Here is a 14,614-nt window from a genome sequence, read left to right as displayed (position 1 = left end):
AGCAATGGTTGGGAAGATCAGCAATGATGATGATTCGATTTATTTAGATGAGATTGAGAGATTTACTGACTGGTGTAATGATAATTATCTGTATCTTAATGTTTTAAAGACCAAAGAGCTCTGTATTGATTTTAGAAAAGTTCAGCGTGACCCAGCACCTGTCCATATCAAAGACTCAATAGTCGTTTTAATTTCCCCTCGTGGGATGAATAAAGTAATGCTGATTCTGATTCTGATTCTGATAATTCGTCTGTTAGATGACACCAGAATACTAATGGTATACTTTTATACAGGTGCAAACCTCTTACATGTAACTTGAACAAGACTGGTACCGGTGTTCTCTTACTTTACTTACGATCTAATTGCCATTCCACGTATGTATATACAGAAGTGCATAAATGATACATATGTACCATACCTTAAGGCTTCAAGAAGTCTAGTCAGAATATGATGTCAACTGAGTAACCTTACTTCTGAATGATTTTCGAATGGTACATTGAATGCGAAACGCGGCATAGCAAATTCAAGTTTTAATAGCATCTTAGGAATATATACACTCAAGAAGAAACGTCTTGACCAGAGATACTCTACTGTTTATTGTATATGTTCAAATGAACTGCTTAACATACATACATACATACATACATACATACATACATACATACATACATACATACATATATACATATATATTAGAATTACTACACTTCTTAAGACTACTAGACAACTTTGACAATACTGTATCGCTTTGTTTTCAAGTTATATCACCTGGAGAAAAGTTCCCTTCACAGAGGGATATTTGTATACACACTGACATATTTTCTTATATGAATAAATTTACGGATTTCTTCTTTTCTATTAATACATCAATAGACATTAACCGATACAATATCCGGGGATTAGAACATCAGTAAATACTTTGCCAGTAATTATGCAAATATATATGAAGTGTTTTGGACCGAGGCGTTAAAATAGCAAGTCTTCGTTATTTGTTGATTCGATTCAAATCTCAATGAATATACTAATATGAATATACTAATAAAAGTAATGAGACATATTTGCATATAAATGTTATGTAGTAAAATATACAATATGTTGTCAGTGGCTGATTACAACCCCATGTATGATAACACTTATATTGGATACATCTGTTAGACATGACTTACATATTAATCAGCATGATTGGCAAAAGTAATTACTTTCAGTCATTAGGTAATTCCTTATATAGTAGCGTCTTCATATTCTATATACTTGGTTTACACGATGATGATGACCCAATACCATTTATATACATTTATACAATTGGAGGTTTGCTTTTCAATTAGTATAATTCACATACATCTATACATTTATAGCATAGGAATCCAACCGTTTGAATAGACAATAGTTGAGTTGTAATGTTACATACTAATTTGCATAACTGATGAACTTGCATAAAAATAAATAGTATTGTAATTGTCTTGTATTTCGTCTTTGCAATCAGTGTTTTGATGTTTAACAGTTTTGGGATTTAGGTAAATACCGCCCTGCCCGCCCTAGTCTCTTTACACGGGAGGAAATGATAGTTGTCTTCATTTCACCGACGACATATTCAATACGAGGGCCTTACCCTTTTCTTTGATGACGCATGTGATTGGTCCCTGCTTCTGTCTGCGTTGCCAGGGATACTTCTTCCCCAAAGTTTTCTCCCTATCCTTACATACGTAAACGTTAACACGACCAATGGGATGAAGTACGTTGTCATGACGATGAACACTTCGTAAGCTTCCAAGAAATTGTTGTTTGGCGACCATTCTTGGCAAAAGTATACATCCTGTCCGTCATGTGATGATTGACGAATGTGGGTGAAAGCTGTCTGGACCACGGCTAACGAGACAGCAAGTACAATGATGCTTCCCAGTAGTATCTTGCTGCGGTGTTTAGTCACCCTTACCTTGAGTGGATAAATCACGGCAAAGTAGCGGTCGATACCAATAGCTGTCAATGTATATATACTGACTATAACAGAGACCTAGAGAATACATACAAGGCAAACGTTAGTATTTTCAAATATAAAAGAAACAACGTCTCTACTACATTAACTGTAAATATTCACATTATTCATCGTCATATCAAATACACCCCTCATTCGAAAAACATTACAACGCATTATGACGTAATGTGAAAAGGTTAGTTCCACTTGTAACACGTCACATCACTGCAAAGATATGTGTAATCTAAATTGCTATGCATACTTCACTGTGTATATTAGAACTTGCAGTATATGGTTCTTTTCCACTCACTACACAGATATTTGATAGGCTTTCTAATAACTGTAGACGTATATCTGGCCTTTATCGACACCTCAGATTGTACGTATTGATAGGAATGTTTTATTTTCATTACTTTTGTGTGTGTGTATATATATATATATATATATATATATATATATATATATATATATTCATTACTTGTGTGTGTGTGTGTGTGTGTGTATATATATATATATATATATATATATATATATATATATATATATATATATATATATATATATATATATATATATATATATATATATATACAGGTTTTGAAAATTTGAACCAAATTATATGCTATAGACCCTACAGAACTGTTTCGTGAGGTGCGTAGTCCTCACTCATCAGGGGAAGAATGGAATATAGTATCTGCGTTTCCTTACCGTTAAATTCTATAATTCCAATGTTCCTAACAGGGAATATCTACCTAGTAACATAGCGTATTAGCATAGTTAATTGTTCTGCAATAATGATTTATGTCTATGCCTACACGACGACACAAGTTCATTTCGTTTATTTAGAGTACAACGATGAGGTTGACAAATTATAATATACTTTTCAGTTATGCAGAGATTACATCTCTGACTGGAGCTGTTGTACGGTCGCGCGCGTGCGATAATTTTCCATGTGATGTCGTAATCAATTTCTTTATCCTTAAGAAACCATACATACTTACTTAGTTCTGTTGAATTTCTTGACAAATTGTTGCGGAATGAAGCTGTGTGGTTCCTGTACCGTGTCTTGAACTCGTTTTCAGTAAGTCCGACATACGTTTCGCGGATATTGGTGTCTTTACGCTGAACTGTTGCCTGGTATACCACGCTCTTTTGTAAACATTTCCCGTCCAGGGGACATGTATCCTTTACGCGACAGTTACATAACTTAGTATTCTCGTTTTTACAGCCGTTCTGGGAAGACAGTTGTGTTTTATTGTGGTTGTCGATGAGACGTTTAGTATTAGTTACACAACTGTAACTAATTTTAATTGTGTTACGATTGAAGATTTTCCTGAGGTTGTTCCCTTGTGGAAAGCACTTGTCTACCAGGGCAAGAAATTTTTTACCAATATTAGTGGAGACACTCTTGCTAAAGGGTGGGTTATACCATAAAATATTATTCCGTGGCCTATTTTTCCTACCTATAGTTGCGGGGGGCTTATATTCAAGTTTGTATTTATATCCGCTTTCTTGTAATGCTTTCTGGTACTGAGGTGCGGCTTGATCGAATGACTGCTTATCTGATGATATAGATGACAGTCGTCTATTTACCCCTGCTGGTATGTTTTTAATAATATTAGGGGGATGGTTGCTCTCACGATGGACGATCACGATAATATTTTATGGTATAACCCACCCTTTAGCAAGAGTGTCTCCACTAATATTGGTAAAAAATTTCTTGCCCTGGTAGACAAGTGCTTTCCACAAGGGAACAACCTCAGGAAAATCTTCAATCGTAACACAATTAAAATTAGTTACAGTTGTGTAACTAATACTAAACGTCTCATCGACAACCATAATAAAACACAACTGTCTTCCCAGAACGGCTGTAAAAACGAGAATACTAAGTTATGTAACTGTCGCGTAAAGGATACATGTCCCCTGGACGGGAAATGTTTACAAAAGAGCGTGGTATACCAGGCAACAGTTCAGCGTAAAGACACCAATATCCGCGAAACGTATGTCGGACTTACTGAAAACGAGTTCAAGACACGGTACAGGAACCACACAGCTTCATTCCGCAACAATTTGTCAAGAAATTCAACAGAACTAAGTAAGTATGTATGGTTTCTTAAGGATAAAGAAATTGATTACGACATCACATGGAAAATTATCGCACGCGCGCGACCGTACAACAGCTCCAGTCAGAGATGTAATCTCTGCATAACTGAAAAGTATATTATAATTTGTCAACCTCATCGTTGTACTCTAAATAAACGAAATGAACTTGTGTCGTCGTGTAGGCATAGACATAAATCATTATTGCAGAACAATTAACTATGCTAATACGCTATGTTACTAGGTAGATATTCCCTGTTAGGAACATTGGAATTATAGAATTTAACGGTAAGGAAACGCAGATACTATATTCCATTCTACCCCTGATGAGTGAGGACTACGCACCTCACGAAACAGTTCTGTAGGGTCTATAGCATATAATTTGGTTAAAATTTTCAAAACCTGTATATAATTCGCTCTACTACCCGTATTGAGCACTTTTATGTGGTTTTATCTACATCCAGTCAATTATATATATATATATATATATATATATATATATATATATATATATATATATATATATATATATATATATATATATATATATATAGTTTTTGTAGTACTGGAACTCTTTCTTGGTTGTAACTCGGAGTTTCACGCATGGTGCAATCATCAGACATCAGACATCTGATGATCGCACCATGCGTGAAACTCCGAGTTACAACCAAGAAAGAGTTCCAGTACTACCAAAACTATTACGCTCTGCCACTGCGGTATAGAGCACTGTCTTAGCAGATTGATACTCACCGAGTTATCTATATATATATATATATATATATATATATATATATATATATATATATATATATATATATATATATATATATATATATATATATATATATATATATATATTTGTGTAAAATGAGGTATATATATATATATATATATATATATATATATATATATATATATATATATATATATACATATTCAGATACATAGGCGAAAGAAGAATGGAATTCTGTATTTTATATATATATTGCTAAAATAAACAAAAACGAACACACACTATCGACAGTCTAGCGGTCGCCAATGCGCGTGAGTGTGTGTGCATTATCTTGCGACTTATTCAAAATTGCCGTATGCAAATGCAGTAACTGGCGAATATGAAAAAGTCTGCCCGCGGCGGGTCATTAGCAATCTCTCTATAACATTGCCTTTAGCAACATGATCTTATTAGCCCAAACTCGTATATATTTTAATTTCATAACTTGTCATCGCATATTGTTTATACACCCAAAGCTATCAATGACGACCTTTCCTCATTATGTACACTTTCCTATGAATAACATCATAGCAATATCATAGTAAAATGAAACAATAACGACGTAATCGAAAAGAACAGTATCCTGTTTCGTTGTTATTTGACATGGGTTACATTTAACGATGATGTAATTCGAAAGATTCTATGATTTCATGTATACGTGCAATAATAATATATCCATATGCCGTGATTAATTGATACACGAATTGATTGATTTTCAATTGATTTTCTTTGTGTCACGGTGGTTGCACCAAAAACGATGTCTCAGAACTTGTAGTTGACTCTACCTTTATTCCGCTCTTGTAATTACACACATATAAATGTTTCACTAGTCTAGTGTATCCGTATTGACCACGTCTGCACTTCCGCCTTAACTAGCCTGCCGTACATACTTTTTAAGGAAAATATCATGTAATGAAAGACATGTAGAAGGAAGGAAGTGATTGGATGTTAGAAAGTGACGATCGATGTTATTAGATGAAGAGAAGTTAGCAGATGACTCCAGGTGACATGATGACTGTACATATAAATCAAAATGAACATTGTATTAACAGCAAAGGAACACGGTAGATAAATCACAAAACGAAACACAAAAGGACAATGTCATCTACAAACTAGACACAGTAACGTGATTAAGCTAAATACAACTGTAGCACTTGTGAAATTAACATTCTCTGTTTGAGTAAAAATAAAACTATGTCCAGAAATACATAAAAATCAACTTGGCAAAATATACAACTAATGTATCTGATTCTATAGTTGGGGGTTTAACAGTTGTCTGTTGGGGGTTTACTCACTTGTATGGACAACATTTGTTTCATGATTTTCATTGAGCTATACCTTGAGTATAGATTTTTAGATTCCAATGGATAGCACGTCACGTAGACTATCTTTCAATATACACTAATAAACTGTCTGGATTATCTCAACCTGTCAATGCAATGTCTTGGTTTGAGTGTCGGTGGAAGATGCATACAGTATTTTCATTCAGGACATGTTCTCTTTAGTAAACGTACATCTTTCTATGAAAAACAAAATTGATAAATGTGAAAGTGAAAACGAGACAATAAAGATAAATAAACAGTAGACAATGTGTTTCGCTGTGCTGTCTTTTGATAGGGTTACTTGGCGATGTGAAGATTGCATTCTGGGATTAGCGATACATACAAGTGTTTTGTTACATAATCCGTATGCCATGTTCGGGTTCATAGGGACACGTAATCTTACTTGTATGGTTGGATATATAAAATCAAACTTAACATTACTAATACGATCGACGTTACTACTTTTACTCCACCTTGCTTACATAGATGGATACACTATTACCAATTAAGCTACCTGTATATAGAGGAAAAGGGTAGCAAGTAAACCCTACCAGTTCAGTGAATGGAGAATACAATTGTTCGTTAAACATTTTTTATCTGTGCCAGGTAAAAATCCTAAATTCAGACCACATTACGTGCCCCTGTGCTCTGGTTAATCGATGTACACATCAATCTACTACATGGATTCTCAATTATCCCACAAAACCATTACCCATTTATTTCAAAATATCATTTGCATAATATATGAACTGAATAAATCAAATCTGGCATATCTCCAACCCAATTTTTGTGTCATTGTGAACAAAGTTTATAACATTAATTTGACATGCAATGGGTAAGGACGATGTTATACAAGTAAAGCTATTGGATTATAGTGGTGAATATTATGAAGACTTTAGTAAATTACAAGGGAGGGGGAGCCGGGGAATTGGGAGGCCACTTTTTACAAATAACTCTACTTCTACATTTGTTCTTTCTGGACAGTTGAACAAAATATTCTCAGTGGTGCATTTGTGCATCTATTACATTTGTAAGTTTCGTTGTGGAAACAAGTGCTTCGTTATTCTTGATGAATGATTTGCCAAATAACGTCATGTTAGAAGATAGTATGAAAGGTCGATGAATGCCTTCCCTTATTTTTGCAGGGGAGAATGCACAATGAGAACAACACAACAAACAAATCCTCTGAATAAATACAAGTGAACACGAAGAATAACGATAATAATAATGATGTTGGTTTTCTATGTAGCGCTTTCCCACTCTGTGCTTAAAGTGCTTTACAATTATTTCCTCAACTCCCTGGAGAGCATACAGTCCATTGCAGTCTCTATAAGTGCATATGATTAAAAGCATCCACATTGCAACCCCTGTCGTACCAGGTCCCCAATTATACAGCTTGGTTGACTGAGGCACAATCGTGGTTCAAAGCTTGCCCAGGGACTCTAGGGACTCTAGTCACTCAGAAACAAACAACAACGACGGGGCTCGAACCTGCAACCAACAGATTGCAAGCCGGCCACGCTAACCGTTCGAATATCATGACTACACTGAACACAAACGATTAATTAAAGCACGATCGTGATTGTACGTCAGGTGTGTTACACCTGATAACATAGTTAAACTAATGTTATGGTAAACATTTGATATACTATCATCTGATTTTGTTGCATTATCGTTAATTCATATCACGTACAATTAACGGTTGATACATAACAGTTGAAACAATGCGAATGTGTCAAGAACAACATAATGAATACAAATGTACTTTGAACGGGAACCAAGGCAACCGTGACGTAATATTTACAGCATCATCGCTCACCTAAACAATTTCAGCTCATTAATTGTGAGATGTGCAAACTGTTTCAATACCTCTAATACACACTGATTACGATTTGACAATCCAAAACAGTATTTTTGTATCGGAACGATGGAAATTAGTTCCTTCGTTTTCCCATGTGAATGTTTGTTAACGCCTATAGCCTTTATCCTTTTGCTCTCCAAGATAGAAACGTTATCTTTTAACTTTTGATCATAGAAAATACGTGAGAAGACTGTAACATAATTATAATGGTTGTGATAACAGATTAGAACTATCACTTTAGTAATTGTTGCATAGATGTTTTAAATATATGATGTAATTAACATATAAGGCATGCAGGTGATCGACGCACACCATTTAAAATAACAAAACCTGGATATAACTATGGGAGGTAAGGACAGTCCGTTCTACCTCCATGATATAACGTGCCCGAGTGAGACAACGTATCCTAAACCTACACTAGCTGTAACTGCAGTATTATGTTTTTTTTTTAACCAGACAATGAACAATATTCACTGCTAGATGTTAACATACCACAATAACTAGACATTGTAAATGTTAATTAGAGGTCGATATTACACATAGGAGTACAGAAGCAGGTTAAAATCATGATAGCATTAGGGGCGCTGATTTTGGGGTGCGGACCCAAAAATCCATTTGTTTGGATTAATTGTAACATTATGTATACAGCTACAGAAATACATTTACCCACAGGTAAAATACAACGACGCTATAATCTAGACTGAGTGAAATTGACCTTACTAGAAACACTATTTTTATAGATAATCTTGCAATACAATGGATTGAACCTTAGACTGAGATTGAACACATTAAGACATCTATCTTACGACCTCCTGTTATCAGATACTACACATGGCGCTGATTGTTTGAATTGGAATTTCGAAAGAGAGTAATTGTACAGGGGTCTTATCAATTGAGTTTATCTGGGAATTCGCTGTTGTGCCACGTTCTATTCTTTTCACGCTGGTCATTCGAATTTCATTTTAGTTTTGGAATCAAATGTTTTTGACCAAAAGGACACATATTTAGACCTAATTTGCATATCAGTGATATGATCACCATGTCATTAACAATCCTTTATCTACACATTGCACTGAACGTCCAAACCAGATTTCAGGCAATCTGCCCAGCTAGTAGTTTTGGAATTTACGTTTTTGGACCAAAAACACATACCTCTGTTGCAATCATTTGCATTTGAACAATTTGTCATCTACATGCCATAAATAACTTTCTCACCAGTTCAGTTCAGTTCAGTTCAGTTCAGGGATAAGGTACCCAAGATGGATAATAGAAACCCCTTTAGTTCAAGAAAATACTAAGGTAGAGCGTCGTACAGATTTTTTAAAATGTTGACTGATGTTGCATCCACCACATGTGATGGTAGACTGTTCCATTTGTCTATAATCCTGGGAGTGAAAAAAATATTTCCTTGTATTTAGTCTGACGGATGGCTTTGCAAGCTTTAAGTTATGACCTCGTGTAGACATTGATGACATTTGAAATGAGACATTGCAGGAAGCCAGACCATTTAGAATCTTGCATGTCTGGATCATATCACCGCGAGTCCTTCTTTGCTCTGGCGTTGTTAAACCAAAATGATGAAGTATCTGGTTATATATGACAATTTCCTTAGCTCCGGAACAAGTCGGGTCGCCCGTCGTTGTACCTTTTCCAATGTAGCAATATCTTTTTGTAGCCATGGTGACCATGCTTGTACACAGTATTCTAGTCTAGGTCTCACTAATTGCTTGTACAGGCACTTAATGATGATATGTCTTTCGATTTGTGTATAGCAGTCGGTCTGTCAGTTTTTGACATTAAGTTGTTTGCACAGATACACAGACAGACACACACACACACAATTCGCAATGCCATAAGCACTACTCAACCTCAGTTCAGCTGCGCTAACAAAATAACAAATCCGAAAACGTTTTTTTTTTAGTTATTTACAGCTTTATTTACTCAATGGATATTTGATTATTATATAATTTTACATAATGAACACTATAATTATTGAATATAAAAGATTTGGCTACATTAGTTGACATTTGCCATTTAATCCTGTCACTTCGTAATGGGAGTGTTTTTTATTTATTTTTAGTGATTATTATCACCATAGTGATCCGTATAACGCCAAAGAGACTAAATAGATTAGTCAGTGTGTGTGGTCCAATGTGCATTGATCGCTGTCATTTCTTCTAGCATCAATAACCATAAGAGCTTCTACACAAAGACAAAGACACTCTCACAATGAAAGATGAAACGATATATACAATAATCCTTAAGAAGTGATATTAGAGAAATTGCAAGATATATGAGCATTGAGCAATATTTAACCAGAATTCTCTCTCTGATCTGTATGCTTTGATGTTTTTTGAGTTATATAACTGCCTTTCTCAGCTAGATTTCTAGAATATTTTAATGATCTAAATAGTATTTGATTTACATGCATCAAAAATACAGTTGCAAATCGAATCGAAACTTTGAGAGCGAGACAGAGACAGACAGATAGACAGACAGACAGACAGACAGACAGACAGAGAGGGGGGGGGGGTAAAGTATTGTACTGTGCAAACACCTACATTGTATTTACATAAATGTCATCTGTAGTTTGCCAGTAAATTGTTATCTTCTGCTCTTCAAAACTGCGATTTTATTTTCAATGGATGCTATTTTTTCTCAGGTCAGAGTTTGCCATTTGAATATTATGCCTATAGATAGTTCAAAATGTTTACTAGCTTACATGTGTGTATATCTAGTGAAGTCAATAGTGTCACTGTTATAGTGGAGTTCATTATATGAGGACATACACTTGATTAAAATACTGTAGTGATCATATACTGTTGTTTGTAAATGCTGGTCATAGCTAAGGCCTAAAAAATTATTAATCGGTTACCCGACCCCCACCTAGTTTTATACTGCCGATCCTAAACGTAATGGCTGTACATCTGATAGGAAGAAATATATAACACCGAGATCATTTCGAAAAGAATGGAAAACCTGAACGAGACTCTCACACATGAAAAAAAACTCTACCTACCCCACCTATTCTAAACCTGAGCGTAATCGGAACCACACAGTTTTCTTATTAGGCCTAAATAAAAACTCCATATAGCAAGATAGAATTTCAGGTGTGCATTTACACATATACATTACAAACAGATCATAGTATACACGCACGGACAGATGTAAACGTATGTACGTAAATAAATGAATATGCAAGTAAGTAAGTAAGTAAGTAAGTAAGTAAGTAAGTAAGTAAGTAAGTAAGTAAGTAAGTAAGTAAGTAAATAAATAAATAAATAAATAAATACATGAATACAGAACAGATATTTGTGTACACAACCACGCATTAGCCAAAAAGTCATATCATACAGAATAATCATATATATACATAGCTATCGAGCCTTATTTGAAGCAGCAGTGCAAACTTTAGAACTGAACATTAGTTATAGAGCCTCGTTTTAAGCAGCAGTACCAGATTTAGAACTGATCACAAACAGTCGACCTTCGTTTTAAGCAATAATATCAAATTTAGAACTGAACACAAGTTGTCGAGCCTCGTTTTAAGCTGCAGTACCAAATTTGTCGTATATTACAGACTGTGATTACAGTACATGTATAAGGTTTAGATACCAAAGATTTTAACGATTTAAAATGCACATAAATAACAATGAGATTCTGTAGACAGTTTATCAGTCAGGCTGAATTTTATCAAAGTGATAGATTTCGTGTAATAGTAGGTGTCTGGACCGAGTTGACAAGGCTGCAGTTTAATCACATTGTCAATTTGATAGATTGATAACACCTTTTATATCTAGTTTGATTTGTACTGCACATGCATTTTTATTTCTATCTATTCTTCCCTAGGGAGTTGTAGTTACTAGTAACTGAATGCTGTTTTCTGTTGTTTGTCAGAGTTTGACATTTAGACACTGTGCCAGTGGACAGTAATTTATACTAACTTTGAAAGCAAATGATATGGCATGGTTTAAGGCTAAACGTCACCATTATCACGACATGAAACCAACTGGACTATAGATTGTATGTATTAATATATCGAGTGTACATAGGTATATATTTGCATAAAATTACACATTACATAACGAACCTACCTGAGTTTACTTGTATGTAAATGTACGTGAACGTAGATGATCGCATTTACAAGTAGTTTTAGCAGTAATATCACGAAATTAAAGTCGATTGTTGACCTTGTGAAGACGATTACAAGAGAGCAAGAAGCATCGATAGAGAAATATTTTTCTTTCGGTTATTCACCACAATTAATAGAGTATTTGATGATTAAAAATCATGGACTCAATCTGAGATGTTCATATTCTAGGAGAAGCCTTCCTCTAAAACTTTTTTTCTCGTGTGGCAGATTTATAACATTACGTCAGTTGGGTAATGAGAAACAGGAAAAAAAACCAGGGTCACGCTAATATACGGATACTCATACTATTACTAATCAAACAAAGCATAAAATATAATATTTAAATTACCTGTTGTAGGAATATAACTGTTGGACACATACCAGCCCCAAATATCCAATGACCATACATGATGGTAGTGAAAGTAAACGGCATACAGAAAATAGCCATAGTCAAGTCCGCCAATGCCAAGTTTATCAGAAAAATGTTCAAGTCTGACTTTGATCGTCCAAACACAAGGACAAGTAGGACAACCAGGTTACCAATGATTGAAATCGCAATGTTGAAACTAAAAGCACTCGTCAATGCTGCTCTCCAGTCTTCATGAAGTCCTAGGTTTTCTGTAGGGGGTTCGATACTAACGCTTTCTTCGAGTCGGGTTTGAGTCTCCCAGTAGCGGCCTTCTGTTGCAGAACGATTCAGCATGTACGCAATGATTTGAGCGTGTATGCGCTTTAACAGCCAAGTCGGAGGTGTAGTTAGATTTGTATAGTTGAAGTCGTTAAATATATCGATCATCTTGTAGAAATAGCTTTGCTATTTAGTATTAAGATAATGTTCATACAGTCATATGAACTTCCGTCCAAAAAAGATATGGTGAATCCAGTCAGTTGATCTGAAGTGTTCTACTGTACCCTTGATTTCAAACAATAAGCCTTAAGTTGATAACAAATTTCTAAATCTGGATCCGTGCAGTCGATAATGTATAATGCTTCCACAAACCTTGCCACGCCAACTATATACTTGTTGTGTGAAGTACAGAGCATTCATCAAATGTTGCCATGGCATTCGTCATACGTCGGTGCGCTCACTTGTTTATATCATGTGGATTTGTAGGGATCATAGAAGTATTAAACCGCCAGATGGCTACTTATGCATTTAATATAATGTATGAATAAATAATGTACTGCGAATGCAGAACCTTCTTCAAAGATATCCTGCTAATTTGTAATTGTACGAGTGTGTATTTTATTGTGTCCCTAATTGAATATGTCGAGATTACCAAAAGTAAGTGTAATCAACTTCACTGTAAATTGATAACCTATATACAAACGTAGACGGCTACGATAATTATAATTGCCACTCCTCCGCGCTGTAACTGTAAAGGTACGCTTCCGTATTTTTACTTATTTCCATTTTATTCTCCAATGCACGAAGTCTCAATTGTATTAGTGAACTACCGTAACCGGAGACAAATAAATGCATGAATATCTAGAGCAATCAATAAACAAACAAACAAACAAACAAACAAACAAACAAGTATGATCAGTATCTGACATCTGGACGTCAGACAAATCGTGTCCATTGGATACCCTTATCGATTTTCCGACATTGGTTATTATTAATTTTTATTTTAAAAAAAATGAAGGAGATAAACAAGTATGAATTCAAGTCAAATGTAAGAAACAAGTCGAGTACCACGTTTTTCTTTATTCCAATAATGGAACATACCTCCGGGGGGGGGGGTTTCCAGAAATACATAAGAACGAATAAAGTGAGCCAAACGTAAAAAATAGCTGAGAAATAAATTTCTATATATAACGTCAACAATGCAAAACAGAAAGAAATTCAAACAATGTCTCTCTGATCCTGAAACAATCTATTATGAATTTTTCAGTCATCACTACAGTAGTTTTATCTATACTTGACATAATTATGGTGACCTTACAATTAGTCTCGTCATCCTTATCGATAATTATAGCATTACCAATTCCAGTGAATTTTGTGACGTCATCGCTGTATATTTTCACTGATAATGTACTCCGTTATTGGGCATCGCGGCACCGGAACGAGCATAACAATACAAGCTTATTTGTTCTGTTTCTTCATACGACTAGGTATTTTTTCGAAATGTATGTTGTTACTTATGATTGTCTTTTCCACTGTTTAAAAATACAACGCCGGGCATTCATGAAACAAATTTGTATTCACAGCAGTTCATTGAAGTATATGTGCGTGTTCGTGTACGTACTTGTGTCGCTATGATTAGTTTTCAGCTTCCGGGCCGAACATGGCAGACGATGTTCAGCGTTGTGTATATTTTACGTTGTTTTGCCTTTCTCGGTCTACAAATTCACTGGAATTGGCAAAACTATAAAATAATAACAATAATGTACGCCCTCCTAGTCCATAATGGACTCAAGCAAACTTTGCACTCCATAATGGGCTCGGCCGTTC

At 35.0% G+C, this 14,614-nt stretch overlaps 1 protein-coding gene across 1 annotated transcript in view; it reads right to left on the bottom strand.

Annotated features, from left to right (window-relative positions):
• Positions 1 to 12,955, bottom strand: part of LOC144445396 (prolactin-releasing peptide receptor-like) — a 39,045-nt gene extending 26,090 nt beyond the window's left edge. Inside the window, exons 1-2 of the mRNA XM_078134934.1 lie at positions 12,509 to 12,955; positions 1,610 to 2,011 (exon numbers count right to left, since the gene is read on the bottom strand). Coding sequence (XP_077991060.1) covers positions 1,610 to 2,011; positions 12,509 to 12,955 — 849 coding nt within the window. The remainder of the gene's footprint in view (positions 1 to 1,609; positions 2,012 to 12,508) is intronic.
• Between the last annotated feature and the right edge of the window lie 1,659 nt (positions 12,956 to 14,614).

This window comes from Glandiceps talaboti, chromosome 14, assembly GCF_964340395.1.
Source record: "Glandiceps talaboti chromosome 14, keGlaTala1.1, whole genome shotgun sequence".
NCBI classification, from domain to species: domain Eukaryota; kingdom Metazoa; phylum Hemichordata; class Enteropneusta; family Spengelidae; genus Glandiceps; species Glandiceps talaboti.
The sequence above is the reverse complement of the archived record's forward strand: the minus strand, read 5'-3'. Positions and strand labels throughout refer to the sequence as shown.